Genomic DNA, 15,733 nt, shown 5'->3' on the forward strand with positions numbered 1-15,733 from the left:
GTTAGCCAGTTACAGAGTGAAGGAGCATCTCAAGAACATTCAAAACACTTTAAGTTCCTTGATACTTAATCTCAAAGTGCTTCTAGTCCTGAAGTTCTGGCTAGATATAAGTGTGGCAAAAGGATTCTACATTAAAATTGGGTTTCCTTTTTTAAGATGGAGTGGGGGGGGGGCTTCTGTTTTCCTTATCAGTTTGGGTAAGTGGAAGCCTTATGGTGTTCTAGTCATTTTCTTCCCTGGTGTCTACCATTACACTGAGGAGGTATTCTGTGAAGCTGAAAACCATCCATGAAATTACCAGACCACATGGCAAAAACCAACATATAACTCTGGGGCAGATGTGAGGTAGTATAGCACAGGACTTAGGAGCACAGACTGTGGTGGAAGATAGACCCAAGTCCAAATCTGGTTCTGCCTCTTATTTAGGTGACCTTGGGCAAGTTACGTGGCCTCTGCCATCAAGGTTTCTCATCACAGCTTTAGATTAAATAAGATGGGAGAATGTCCGCTATGGTAGCAACTGCTCACTCAACAACACTTCTGATAATTACGCCAGAGAACTAGGGAGTGAGCCTTAGAAAATCAAGCTAGTCTCCTCTTGTCTTGTTAACTTCTTGGTTGTTATGAGCACTGGGAGCCCAGGACTCTAGGAGTCCTCCTTCGTTACTTGATTCACTTTCACACTTCTCTTGAAGACCCATCAGTGGATCCTGGCCTTTTCCTTCTATCACCTCTACATCTCAGTGGCTTCTGGGTAGGTCTTCCCTCTCCTGGCCCTTCATTGTCCAGCATATACACATGACTGTGTCATCAGAGAAAGGAATTTCAGGGTCATGACTGTGCACTATTGAAAAAGTTATGTTTGGGAGATTTACTTCCTCAGCTGTGGAAAATTTCCAGAAGCCCAGTGCGTTGACTATTGTTTCCTTATTTTCTGTATTCTTGATGCTCTGGCATTTCGGGCCTTGATCCCAGAGAGACTGACCCTTCCAAGGTTAGCCAATTCCTAGAAATAGCAAACTTCCCTGAGAGTGTGCCTTTGATATACAAATGAACCAATCCAGAGTTCACACCCCAACCACCTCCTTTGTTAAACTCTCATACATCAAGACAGTATTGCCCATAAGTCACCCCATGCCACGTATTGGACAACTAGAGACCATCCTATATCTCAGAGCCTGCTGCAGTTATTCAAGCTACCAAATCCTAAGATTGCTCAGAGTAGCTGCCATTCCTCACCCAAACCTCCCTTGAAAATCCCAATAAAGTTTCAGGCCATATTCTTCCCTCTTCTCCCTCTGCCTCCTGAATAACAATGGTGTTTGTCTGTGTAGCCCTGCATGGTGTGTTGATCCCCCGTTTCTAGAGATCTGGGAGTGCCAATGTCCTTCTTTATGACAGTCATTTCCCTGTCTGCATGTCTTATCACACTTGATTAGAACAAATCCCAGGTACATTTGAGAACACCCAAGCATAACAATTAGCAATCCCAGAGACCTGTTCCTCAACATGTTCTCCTTTTTCCATCCTCCAAGCTCCTCAGCCTTAGCTATCTCAGTCCAGATGCCAAGCGACCACATCCATCCAAATAATCTCTTCCTGACCACACAGAAGTGGAATGGTGCCCTGGAACAGGTACCACTCCCAAATGGGAGTCGGAAGGGAGAGACTGAGTCTCAGCTGTGCCAATTATCACCATGACATCATGGGAACACTGCTTCACCTCTGTAAGCTTCTAGAATGATAAAACTAGCTCAGGTGGATCAAATGAAATGTTTCAGAGATTCACTCCTAATATGTTAGCATAGGCCACTTTGGCTAACCTCCCCACCACCACCACCCCCACCATCCCTACACACTTACCCAAGGTCTCAAAGCTAGTTGCTAGAAGACCTATGGAGAAAATCCAGAATCCCAGACTCAGTTCACTGCCTCCTCCATCGTACCATACTTGCCCCTCCTTGAAACCTCCATTAAGGAGTCTAGTTTCGTGTCCCACTTTCTGTCATGACCCTGGTCCCATCACCTTTCTATTCTTCTGTATCTTCTTTCTTTGAAAAAAAAAAAATGGGCATCATCCTATGACTCAAGGAATAAATTAGAATCACCAAAGAATCCTCCTTTGGTAGCTGGAAAGCATTTTCATTTCAGGGTTAGATATACTTTCAGAGCCTGGGACACTAAACTTGGCCTCTTAAAAAGTCTACAACCTTAAGCAGGCAATGGGAAGAGCTTCCTGAACATACATGAGAAAATTTATCCCATATGGAATAAACTTCTCCAAATCCTAAAGACTCCAGCAACCTCTTAGATAATAAATTCCCAGTCCTTCTAAACATGCTCCATGTAGAACAGTCATTATGATGTTAATATTTTACTGAGCACTATGGATTAGACATAGTACTAAGCCCTCTATATGCATTATTGCATCATTTAGCCATTGGATCAACGATCAATAGTGTTATCATTTCCATGTCACTGGGAATCCAAGACTAAGAGGGATGATTTTTCAAGGTTAATCAGTTTGTAAGTGTGGGAGCCTGAGGAGGCAGCACTAGTTGGGAGCTGGAGCTGTTGACCATTATGCTCTCCCACTGGATGTCCCCTTCCTGCTCTTCCTTCTGCCTCTGCATCCAAATCAGCTCCCCTCACAGAAGATAGTTGTAAATGGTGGGGGCTCTCAGGGACAGCTCTGGGAGGGCTGCCATCAAGCTCCACTGATCCCTACTTCTAACCTCAAGGACCCAGCCACCAGGGACTGGAGTCATATTCTCAACACCAATGAATACCATGGTGGTCAGTCCTTTTTCTTTTCTAAGAACAATTTCGAACTTTAAATAGAATCATTTCTCTTCAACATTCCTCCTTGAAAGTGAAAGTAATTGCTAGTTGAGGACCCAGCCATTAGCCAAGAACATCTCTTCAGTCAGACAGGCAACCCAAAGAAAATACTGGTGAGAGTCTACTGAGTAAGTACTCATACACGCCAGCCAGGCCTGTGCTATGTTCTTTCCATGCACTAGATCATTTTAAACTTGGGCCACACTATATATATGGGACCAATGACTTCTCGTTGCCCCTCCATGTCCACTCTCCACCATTCTCTACCCTGGCTTCTGCCTCAGGTTGACACATATGGACCCTCTCAATGGGTCCCTTGCCACTGGCTTCTGCCTGGTTTCTGCCAATGGAAAGGTCTGGTAGGAGACTGAAAGGAAGGAGAAAATTAAACTTAAGGTACTTCTGCTCTGGCTTCTTCCCTTCAGGGTCTCCTTGGGTTATAGATCTCCCTCAGTGAAAGGTCACCATGATTCTCAAAGTGACCCTCTCTCCATGATTCTCTTCTCTTGGGACATAGGAGCTTTCCTCACAGGAGCCTCTGAAGGCTCCACAAAAGTTATGCATCTCAGAATATCTTCAAACTTCTCTTTTATTTTCTCTTCCATATTTAGTCATTACTAAAACCTTGGTGTGCAGTAAAGGGTTAACACAGCAAGTTTGGTGTATTCAACCTCTGTATATTCCAAGGAAAAGATTGGTTCTTGACTAACCCCTGGGAGGTAATTTCTAAGACCTTGGAATAGTCTGCTTGATGAGAGTGTCTTTGTATACCTTGGGTCTTGGGCCATACTCATAATGTAATCTATGGCACGGGCATTGGGCCATGTGGCATTAGTTTGAACTCTGGAAGGACTGGACACTGAGTAACTAAGGTCAGCTACACAGGCACTCCATGCCAGCTGACCCCCCAAAAAACCCTGATACCAAGGCTCCCATGAGCTGCCCTGGTTGACAATACTCCATAGATGTTGTCACACACCATTGCCTGAAGAACTGAGCCCACCTGTACAACTCTACTGGGAGCAACAACTGAGTTTGCACCTGTTCTCTCTCCTGGATCCCACGCTGTGTACCTTTTACGGTTACTGGTTTTAATCTGTATCCTTTCACTATAATAAACTGTAACCCTGAGTTTTTCTGAGTCCTTTGAGTCCTTCTAGTAAATCACTGAGGTTGAGGGTGGTCTTGGACTCTGATTCATCTGGGAAACAACAGTCTGGTCATAACTTACTGAGATGATGGGTGGCCACACAGGTGAAAAATGGAAATATGCTCATTCAGATGAGATCCAAATGGATCTTTCAGGATGGGGAAACTGGGACTGAGGGCAGGGGCGGCTGGTTGTCCAAAGATACTTCTAAGCATCTCAAGGGGATTCTGGACTGTTTGTCTGTGACTAAGGTGATATGAGACAGGCAGATGGAAATACATCCAGGACCCAACCTTTAATGCTCCAGCTGGAGGGGAGATGTTGGTTGAGTGGAGGAGAAGATCTAACTCAATGTGACATTTCTTATACTCTTGTGTCATGTAGTATTCCTAGGTTTCAGGAAAAAAGGAAATACTCTGAGTCTAAGTCCTCTAAGAGAGAATGAAGCATAAAAGAAACATACAAATACCACAGTACTTCAATTTAGTATTTTCCCTCTATAAGATTAATGCCATTGGCTTACCAGAGTAGGACTCAAACCCATTGCAGTGCAGGTTGGAGCAGCAGACATACATGAGCCACAGTGGTCCCCCATCCAGCCCCTGTGCCAACCAGCACTCCCCCACTCACCTGGCCCCACTGACATCAACTCCGACCATCAGCTGCCCATTCAGGGAGAGGATCTCATCCCGCAGTCGGACCTTCCCACTCTTCCCTGCTGGGCTGTTCTTCCTCAGCTCTGTCACCCAGATGCAGCCAACGTCCAGTACAGGGCCCTGGTGGGTTTTCCTCTTCTTGCCCCCTCTACGCTTTTCTCCATAGTCCCCAAAAACAGGGATGTTCCCAAAACTGAGGCCCACAGTCTCTGCGTCCCCCAGCTCCTTGGTGAGGTACACAGTACAGATCTCCATCCCTGGGGGGCTGTGGTCAGGTGGGACCACACTCTCATCCACAGTAAAGTTCAGCTGGATGTACTCCTGCAGCTTCTGGATGGCTGCCTGGCAGAGCCGCTGCTCTGGGCCATCCCCGCCCTCCCTCACGCTGTTCTGCAGCCACTGGTAGAGGAGGGGCAGGTGCAGCATGGCATTGTCCTGGGTGATGGGCATGGTGCTCACTCCCAGACACCAACATCATGAGAAGACCTGCTTCTGGGGGCTGGACCGGGCAGGGCCCCATGTCCCTTGGGAACCCTGGCTGTCATCAGCTTGCCCTGTGTTCATGTTCAAGGTGGCAGATGAGCCTAAAGGATGCCTACTTGAGACTGGGCTGTTGGCTTTGGCAAGAGGAGGACAGGACACAATTAGAATAACAGTGGAACAATTGCTGTGCCTGGAGTGCTCACCGAGAGAGGGAAGCGTCTAACAAGTTCTTGTTTGGTTCCTTTCACAGCAGAGCCCATGCAGATAACGTGGAAATGGGGTATTCTTCCAGCAGCCACAGCATGACCTCACCTGGACTCATTTATGCCTGGAAAAGGAAAAAACAAAAAATTTCAGTCACAACAATGAGCCCTCTGAGACAGAACACATGGCCTCCTGTATTACGAAAGAACCATATTTGCTTTTTCAGGCAGGAACCTAATCCTCTCCTCATTCCCCAGCTAAGATCCTTCCACCATGTATATATATACAGACAGACTGACAGAGAGACAGACACACAGACACACACACACACACACACACACACACACCCTTCCCCCAGACAGAAACCTCTGGAACACTGACCTTCTCCAGGAAGTTTTCCTGATCATCAGGGAAATAAGATGACTTTTTCCAGTACGGCCCCCATCAAACTCATATCCAACAAGGAGGCTATGTGACAAGATTCTCTGGAAGGCTGTTGGAGGGGTTCTGGACATATTTAAAAGCTTACATTCTTAGGACGTTAAAGTCTATGTCCATTTGCCTTGATCAGCCCAGCTGCATATCCAGGAAGGCTCTCCATTCCAGGACTAACAATGATGCCAAGAAGAGAAAGGGCCAATCAACAGCACAGAGAGATTCAGGCTTGGTCTTAGGACGATGCCCTTCCCAAGCCTGGGCCTCATTCCATCTTCCTCATGTAGCCTCACAGGGATCCATGTCCCTAATCATCCTACAGCTCTTAGCTGCTCCCCTTCCTTTGGTAAACTGTGGGAACTGACCTACTCTTAGGCCAAACCCAAAGCTATCTCCTACAGAGAAATATTTCTCCATGCTTCTGAGTGAGGAGACTTGGCCTCTCCTCAGCTTGCCCTTGAACACACAGCTTAGAGCAATGATGCATCTTCCCCCAACGCCCGCATGGCCAGCGGCAGTAGGCACGTCTCCCCTGCGAGAGCTGGCAGCTATCCTGCCCCCACCAAATTCTGCACAGGGCCTGGCACACGATATGTTCCCACAACGAAAAGCTAATTGAAGTCCACTGCCAATTCTCCTTCTCCCCCAAAGAAAACTTTCACCTCCATCCTTTGTAAATGCAGAAAAATGATCCTTTTCACTCTCTTCTCTGAATTTCACTTTCATCCAGAGAAAGTCAATATAAACTATGCCATCTAAGATGGAAAACATTTTCTAGCCTTCTCAGGAAGTGATTTAACAAGGAATAATAATAAATGGGAGAAGTGTCAGAAGCCATGTCAATAATACATGACCTTATTACTCAGTAACCATAAAGAAATTTCCAATATAGCAAGGTTTGAGCTTCCAAAGAACTTGAGTGCCAGCTATTAATTGGTTCCAAATAAATCAAAAGCTTAGCAAATATCATCTACATAATCACATGCCTATTAAAAAAGAAACACAAGATCAAAGAAAAGATAATCCATAAATGTACAAAAACGGAATGTTCCCTTTGGCCAAAATAAGTAACACCTCTCACTGCAAAGTGACTCCACACAGACATATTAAAATCTTATGAATAAATCAAAACATTTTCCATCAGTCCTAGCAATCGTTATGAGTCTCCATTTCCTCATCTGTAAAATGAGAAAGTTAAGCTAAGTGATCTCCAAGGTCTGTCAAACTCAACAGAGAGGTCCTCAAACACAGTGACAGTGTCTCATTCATCAGTGTCCTCCCTCCCCCAGCACAGTGCCTGTTACCGTGTAGACTCTCAATCATTTAGAACAATTTTTAAAATATATTTTAAATTACAGTTTTAATGGTCAATGATTCAGGGACTTAGTCACAGTTCAAGTGGTCCTATACATATGAAAACAGAGTAAATATCTTGGGCAAGATGCTCTTTAAATAAGTCTGATTGAAGAAAAGCCTAGAGGACCTTTTTTTTTCCTGCTGTCAACTTGTATTCATTCAGTAAGAATCAGGCCTTGAACTTGGCACCAGGAATATATACCATCAATAAGGCAAATTCTTTGCCCTGAAGGAATTCATAGTCCAGAGGAGAGATGCCTAAATACGTGGAAACCAGTGTGTAATAAGTCTAGGACAAGCCTCGTAACAGAATGGCAAAGGTACAATCCTGGTAGCCATGTTCATGTAATATGAGCTCCCAGCCCCTGGTGATGGGTCCAGAGCTGGGGATCTCATGCAAGCTGGACCAGTGTTTTTCCCTGAGAACTGAGCACTGGGACTGATATATATATATATATATATATATATATATATAGAGAGAGAGAGAGAGAGAGAGAGAGAGAGAGAGAGAGAGAGAGAAAGCCCAGTCTTAAGTGTGTGAAGGTAACTGTAACTTTTGAACTAGGGGCCCTGGATGGCAATGTTCTACCTGCTGTGAACAAAGTAGCAAAGTAGCAAAGAAAGCCATCCTACCAAGAAATAAAATAAAATGGATCAGGAGAAGGCAGAGGTGTAAGACCAGCGAGAGAATACTCTGGTTTCCCCACAGCACTCCTGGTCTTAGTTTCAGACACACTGGACACAGCTGCATTGCTACCTTCCTCTTCAATCCAAATGACTATATCAATCCTTACAATAAATTACATTTTAACAATTTAACTACTTTAAAAAAAAAAAAAGAAAGGTCAAGCAAAACTAAACTAAACAAACCCCTTTAAATGAAAATAAACTTTACCTTGAGTTGTTTCCTGCACTTGGCAACTCAAAAGTTGCTGATATATTGGAGGTGAGCAAAGCTGATTGGTTCAACATGGAGCAGGTGTCCCTCTGTAGTCTATCAGTGAAGGGTAAGGGGTTAGGGTCAAGGGATATCATCCTGGCTGCTGGGAGCCCACCCTCTGACTGTGAATGTTGTGGGGGCAGGGAAGGAGCTTTCATAAAAGGAAAAAGTTATTTGGGGATATTCAGTCTTATTTTGGTGTTCATGGGATATGAACAAGTTTTTGACTCCATACCTATAATTGGGAATTTCCCAGTAATCCTTCTAGCCCTGTATTCTATCAATTCCTTTTCATGGGATCTTCTATAAATAAGGGGAATAGGAGCATTCCAATCTACTACAATGATTTGAGATTGACTCAGGGCATAAGAAAAGATACACAAATTTGCAATACATGAAATGGGTAGTTCTTTCACAACATCCAATGAAACATTCCGGGGAACAAAACATTGACCCAGAGAAGATACAGAACAACAGAAACCTGCAAATAGTTACAAATACCAACCTCCCTCAGAGGTGGATCTGTCTAGAGGTCTTAATGCTTCTCATCTCGAAGATCAATTTCAGCAGCGAGCAGAATCTGTGGACATGAAGGCCCACTGCATGTTCCAGTTCAGTTTTTTTCTATCATATATAATTCTCTAATTAGAGTCCATCTCAAAGTAAACAGCCATGATAATTTAAATTAATTTTGACTAGCCTGAAGCTGACAGCCTTAGCATTCAAAATTCAAAATGAATGCTTCTTAACAGATTTTGATACTGTGTTTAGAATCTACCAACTTTGGGGCGCCTGGGTGGCTCAGTTGGTTAAGCGTCCAACTTCGGCTCAGGTCATGATCTCATAGTTTGTGAGTTTAAGCCTCGCATCAGGCTCCGTGCTGACAGCTGGAACCTGCTTCAGATTCTGTCTCCCTTTCTCTCTGCCCTCCCCACCCCCCCCCCCCCCCACTCTGTCTCTGTCTCTCTCAAAAATAAACAAACGCTTAAAAAAAATTGTAGAATCTACCAACTTTCTAAGATCCTCTTTCAGCGACATCATGCATGCACAGCAGGGCAATAACTGCCCCCACAAGGGGGAGAAAAGTAGTGTCGGGTTGAGGGGGCCAACAAATCTTAGATATTATAATGGTTAGTACCTGCCTGCAAAGCTCAAAGCTATCTGGCAGAATTTACTCCTTAGTGTTTAATATTTTGAGTTATAATTTTTTTTCTCTAGGATGGGGAGAGGGGGACAATAATGAAAAAGATGGGTCAACACCAAACTATATGAAACCAATCATCCGCCTAAAGTCTCAGCCCAGAGTCACCTGAAATCCATAAGCTAAATCCTGAAACTGGCAGGATGCAGAAAAGGGTCCTCAGTTTTATCCAGACCTTGCTTCAAAGATTCATACTGGGCTGTCTTTACTCACTCCCTCTTGCAATTGTCCTGAATTCTTGATGTCTTCCTATTCTGGAATCTGCTAAGTTCCAAGTTCCTTGGTCTTCTTTTCTTCTGGACTGGATTCCTCTTTTTACTTTTGGGAAAAGCTCACATTTTAAAAGTGAACCAATGTTGATTAAATATTTACTGTTCATTCAACAGATGTTCATTGAGTGCCTATGCCATGCAGGGCCCTAAACAAAACAGACAACATTCCTACAAAGCCTCATGAAGCCTGTATTGTGATGGTGGCAAATTAGTAAACATAAAATACTATAATGTCAGATGGGGACTGACATTATGAAGAGAATCAGAGCTTACTGTGTGATGGACGTATGAGCAGATTAAGAAAGGCCCTCTGAAAAGAGACCCAAATAAAGTGAGGGATTGAGTGAGAGAATATCACCCGCCAAGGGCTGTTCTCTGCTAAGGAGACAGCAAGTGCAAAGACCTTGATGTGAGAGCCTGCTGGGCTCCCTGGGGATAGGTGTGGGGGTAGATGTGGCTCCAAAAGAGGGAGTGAGGGGGAACTGGCCCCAGTGAGCTGGAGGCTTCCCCATTGTCTCATTCTCTGTAAAACAAGGGTGGTGACACCATTTTACCCACACTGGCTAATGGCTAATGTTTTGTGAGCATAACCACACTCAGACGTTCTTCTAAATGAGCACTTTCCATGGATTACCTTACTTATTTGGAAAACAATACTGTAGGGATATATTGTTAGTATCTCCTTTTTAGAGACTCAGATAAATGACAAAATCAGACAGCCTAATTAAGGACCAGAGAGGCTAATCAGGACTAGAAACCAGATCCACTGGATTTGGTCATGTAGGCTAGCACTCTGCCCTGTAATCCCTGCCGACAATGGGCCTCATATAACACATAAATAGGTACCTTGTGTCAGAAGTGGGTGGCTTTCTACCTAATATCCATTCTCTCGTCCTTTTCTTTGTGGGCATGATATATTCAACTAAATCCCAGCTTCTCTTGGAGGTATGGAGAAATTGTTACATGGCGTTTCTTTAAGAGATTCTTTAAGTATTCTTTAAGAGAAGAACAGAAATGAAAAAAATAAATCCCCATATTATTTAATCATTGTTATTTGGATTTTTCAAAATCCAACTAATGAGCTGAATTAACTCCCCCCAAAATAACACACTGTGATACCCAGAAGTGTAGGAACTAGAAGTAATAGAATCTAAAACATAGAATTGGATGACAAAGGGAGGGAGGGGGGCAGATGCCAAGGACCCGGATATTTACAGACTGGAAAAGTGACCCTAGCCATTTAATGTAAAACATTTGGTTAAAGTGCCACCTGCTGTACCTTGGAAAGTCACTGATGTGTTCACTGAGGTTATGGTGTTAAATATGGTAGGAAACTTTTAGAATATGGGTAGATGATTTGACACTCTCAGCAAAGTCTAGAGCTCCTCAACTCAGCCAGCAAGTGAGATGGGAGGAAATGTCACTTTGTCAAGGAACATACTCTTGACATTGAGCCCGTACTCTACATTGCCAGAGAGGCTCAGATGCTGGACCCTTGTAGTGCTGAGAAAACCTGCTTGATCAGAAGGGGGTGGGTGGTACCCTACCAGACAGAGGTTGTAAGTCTTGAGAAAGGTATGATTACTCACTGGAAGCCACTATTTCAACTGTCCCAGCAGTACACATTAAGTAGTATATGTTAAGTTAAAATTTAGGGTGATGTACAGAACTCATATGCTAGAAATGAAAGAAAACAAATCATCAGGAATTGACCAAGAGCCTACTAAGTCGTGGGGGAATCATACTGCCAAAACCCCAGCCCTGGTTTGTAACAGCCTGGGATGGCTCAATCCCCACAGCAATCTCATAACTCCAAAACCCCAACCCTGGTTTGTAACAGCCTGGGATGGCTCAATTCCCCACAGCAATCTCATAACTCTTGCTCTCCCTTCCCTGGGCAACTCACATCTACAAGAAGTAGGCAATGTGTACAGTCCCCAGAAAGGGTGTCCTTCCAAACCCACCACAGAAGTGGCCACGGAAGACAACGAATGAGGAATAACCTTCCAAAGAGAGGCCAGGGCCATGGAGGCAATGAACAGGAGTTCCTGTCATAAGAGGGAGGGTTTATACCCTTGCTAGTTTTGCTCATGAGGATTAGGTCATATGGACAGTGACTGCTGTGTTTTCCATGTCTCCTCTCATAAATGGAAGTTTTTATTGTAGTTATTCTATACCTTTTCCAGCATTGCATGTGAGTTGTATCAGGGCTTGGTCACAAGGAATTATATCCAGAAGTGATGGGAGGGACCACACATCACCCAGAGATCCAGGGCTTTAATCTTGATAGACTAACTGGATCAGGCTTAGGTGACACCTCCACTGGGAATGGGGAAACCATGCATGGAAAGAAGATTATGTCTGAGTAACCAAAAGAAACTGGCTTGTTGCTTACATAATATTCATTCTCTCCTCTTTCTTACAAAAATCCATCTGTGTTTAGGGGCAAGTACCCAATCAAAAAACCTGTTTCTTAGCGCCCCTTCAGAGAGAGGTGGCCATAACATACAGTCCTGGCCTATGAAATAGTTTGGTGGGGTTACCAGAAAGGTTTTTTTTTTTTTTTAAGTTTGTTTGTTTGTTCATTTATGTAATCTCTATACCCAATGTAGGGCTCAAACTATTACCCCAAGATCAAGAGTTGCATGCTCTTCTGACTAAATCAGCCAGGCACCCCCAGAAAGGGTTTTTTTTTTTTTTTTCCCCCATGGGCACTTTTTGTCTTTTTTCTTGCTGAAAATGCATATGTGATGGCTGGAGCTTTAGCAGCCATCTTGTGACCAACCATAAGGCAAAGGCCTGACATCTATGAGCATCTGTACCAACTGTAGACATTCTACCTCCAGACTTCTTATTACATGAGAGAAAAACAGGCCCCTACCTTGTTTAAGCCTCGTTAATTAGAAAATCTGTTATAGGTGAACAAAATCCCCTAATGAATATATTGCTTTAATTCACTCTTTACCCTCAGATTCAAGATTGAGAATATAACCCTCGGTGTTTCAACTTTAGCCCTGCTACTTTGTCAATTAGCAGCTATTATTAAGTTTCGACCTTTATTTGGGTCACCAAAACAACAACAACAACAACAAGAACAGCAGCAGCAGCAGCAGCAGCAGCAGCAGCAGCAGCAGCAACAGGGCATATTTTGCCCTTAAAGAGCTAAAAGGATACATGAATTCATCCCATCATTTACTAGTACCATTGTGCAGCCCCAGGTGTTGCAGACAAACCCACAACTGATTGAGAAACACTGCAAATACAAATCCTTGTGATTCCTTTAGGATGGCTTATATTTTGTAAGAACAAGGTACTGGCTAATTTTTAACTACATGGCCACCTCTAGACGAGCTGAGTGGCTGTGCATATGAGACAGAAGAATTTGGTCCAGCGTTTATTTCATGCAATAAGAATTAATTGTGTCAGACACTATGCTAGCCTAGGGAAGAAATGATGAACAGCCCTGTGGAGGCTGTGGTCCACTGGACAAAGATCATTAAATAAAGTATGTGAAGGGCCATGAAGTGGTACATTTGTGGGCACATGATGGATTCTGGAAAGTGAGGCTTTAAAGGTCTATGCTGGGGCCTTAGGGGATGAGAGAGGTGTTCCCATATAAATTATAGAAGATGAGGACTTAGAGGAGACCTCAGGGATTTCCACATCCAATCTTCAGTTTGAAAGATGACAGAAACAGACATAAAGACAAGATGAAGATCCTTTGGCTTCTGGGTCTCTTAACTCTTGAAGAGTAGGAAAAAAAGGAAAAATAAATGAAAGGAAAAAGAATGACCCAACAGCTATTCTGAGAAGCTAATACTTAAAGATATTGCATGTCCTGAAACATGGACTATTTGCCCAAATAACAAAAGACAGGAATGATTAGAAATTGAAGAAATTCACAAAATATCATGCATGTTTTCCATCATGATAAGTGCAAGAAAATATTTGGGGACTAGAAAAACAAAATGAGTACTATAAATTATTTCTGTTACTTCTAAAATATATTTGCTGTGGCTTCAAAGACTGAAACAAGTTTGTACATCTGAAGTTTATGACTGTTTACTCAGAACGTCAAAATTTGGCCAGTTCTGGATTAATATTTCCTGAGTTTAGGTATCTCAATTCTAAAAGACCATGATGGTTGGGAAAAGAGGCTATTTCTGAGGTTACATACGTATCTGTGAAATGGCAATTCAATGTTTTGAAATAGATGCTATCTAACAAGTGGATAATAGACTGAGACAGAAACAACTTTTGTATTAGCAGCAAGATAATCATGAGTCACTGTGGTTGTCCATTTTAATGTGATCATTGTGTCCACTTTGTATGGACCGGGTACCCATGATACCACCAATCTGTCCTCCATAACCCTATAGACCACGCCATCAACATAGAACATGCATTATAAGTTCTTCTTCAATTTTACTGAAGGTCCAAAAAAATTTTTTTAGTATAGTTGACACATGATGTTACATTCATTTCAGGTGTACAACACAGTGATTCAGCATCTCTATACATTACGCTGTGCTCACTGCAAATGTAACACCATCTGTCACCCAACCCCATTACAATATTACTATTTTCCCTATGCTGTATCTTCCCTATGTATGTACTCCTGTCACTTATTCATCCCGTAACTGGAAGCCTGTATCTCTCACTCCCATTTTGCCCCACTTGAGTTATTATTTTTTTAATGGAGACTTTATAGTTGTTTCTTTCAGAACAATTGCACCGTTTAGCTCTGTCTAGTGTTTAGACTTTTGGGTAAATAATCTACTTACTATATATATTTAAATTCTTAGCATGTAACTGTACAGGATCTGACTTCATCATTGAATATTTTTAATAGCCAGTAATATACTCTGCCATAGGTATAGCTATAGGTCCCCAGGCAAGCCATTTAGCATCTTTGAGCCTCAGTTTCCTTATTTGCCAAATGAGATGGTTCTACTAAGTTTCTTTCTGGTTCTAGCATTTTCCTAGACTTTGGAGCTGAGTTAGCAAGCCAAAGAGGGAGTCACTAGCTTCATTTAGAAGCATATACACAACACATGGAAGTTTTAAACTGCACAAGAGATGGGCCAAATTGCTTTATCAGATTTTGAATATCTGCCAAGACAAAGGGAGGAAGGGGGGCCCTTGGGTGGTTTTACATTCGTGGCTTATAACCACAGTTCAGCTCTTCCAGAAGACAAGAAGAAATATATCCTACTGAATAAAAGCTCTTTGGAACAGCAGAAAAAAAAACAAGGTTTCAAAAAGGGGGAAGCAACTTGCCTCGGGGGTGGGGTACCATAGGAAATCCGGTGTTTCCAGTGAGGCACCACAGACTATCCAATTTGGCAAGGGCCTTAACTGTGTAGAGACCAGCCTCTGCTCCCTCCCTCCCAGACTGCATGCTGGAATCAGGGCTGGAGTGCCTGGTGCAGAGAGAGTATCCTCAGAGGAAGCCCAAAGATCATGGAGCACAGAGGTTCAGCCCGTTTGCATCTCTGAGCATCCCCTTTTCCTAGGCTTCGCTGAGGGAAAAAACTCAGGACAATGGTGATGAGAAGCAAGTCAAAGTCATGGGAGTGAGAGAAAGAAGAATCCTCATTTGCCCTCTTCCAGGCAGGAGATCAGAATTAAGAAGGAAAGACTGAAGCCCTGTGACATACCAGTGCCCAATATTCTCTATGGACCCCATGTGCCATCTTGGCTGTTAAAAGGGGTGAGAGAGAAACGAAGTAGAGTGAGAAGAGGAGAAGAGATGGCAGAAACTTAGAGGAACTAGCTTGAAAATCATCCAGTGGAGGTTTCATTCCAATGGAGAGATCAGGAGAAATGAGGAGGTTGGACGCGTTGTCTCTTAAGATCCTGCTGTCGCTGTGTCTGTGTTAATGTGCAGGAACATGCACACAGGCAAAAGATGTGGCTGGGGAAGGCCACTCGTAGGCCAGGGAGATGTGACAAGGTGACCCCGATCTTGGTCAAATTCCCTCACTCATGTCTTCAGGCTCCCAGGCTCAGAAACCTGACTTCCGTCTGCACATTGACAGAGTATCTGCCTGTCAAGTGTAAATATACAGTTACCAGCAAGAAAGCTCATTCATTAATTTTCAATTGGAAATACAATTATTAAGTGAGCAGGATGTTGGCATCGACCCGCTCACTGCCAGCTTTCCCTACAGACAGGATGCAGAGGAATGCAAG

The 15,733-nt window shown here is 43.4% G+C and overlaps 1 protein-coding gene across 2 annotated transcripts in view; it reads right to left on the bottom strand.

The window, feature by feature from the left end:
- Positions 1 to 15,733, bottom strand: part of PDZD2 (PDZ domain containing 2) — a 280,372-nt gene that overhangs the window by 228,897 nt on the left and 35,742 nt on the right. For both annotated transcript variants that reach the window (XM_043600507.1, XM_043600498.1), the window contains exon 2: positions 4,622 to 5,458. In XM_043600507.1, coding sequence (XP_043456442.1) covers positions 4,622 to 5,097 — 476 coding nt within the window. In that variant the 5' untranslated portion in view covers positions 5,098 to 5,458. The remainder of the gene's footprint in view (positions 1 to 4,621; positions 5,459 to 15,733) is intronic.

This window comes from Prionailurus bengalensis, chromosome A1, assembly GCF_016509475.1.
Source record: "Prionailurus bengalensis isolate Pbe53 chromosome A1, Fcat_Pben_1.1_paternal_pri, whole genome shotgun sequence".
Taxonomy (NCBI): domain Eukaryota; kingdom Metazoa; phylum Chordata; class Mammalia; order Carnivora; family Felidae; genus Prionailurus; species Prionailurus bengalensis.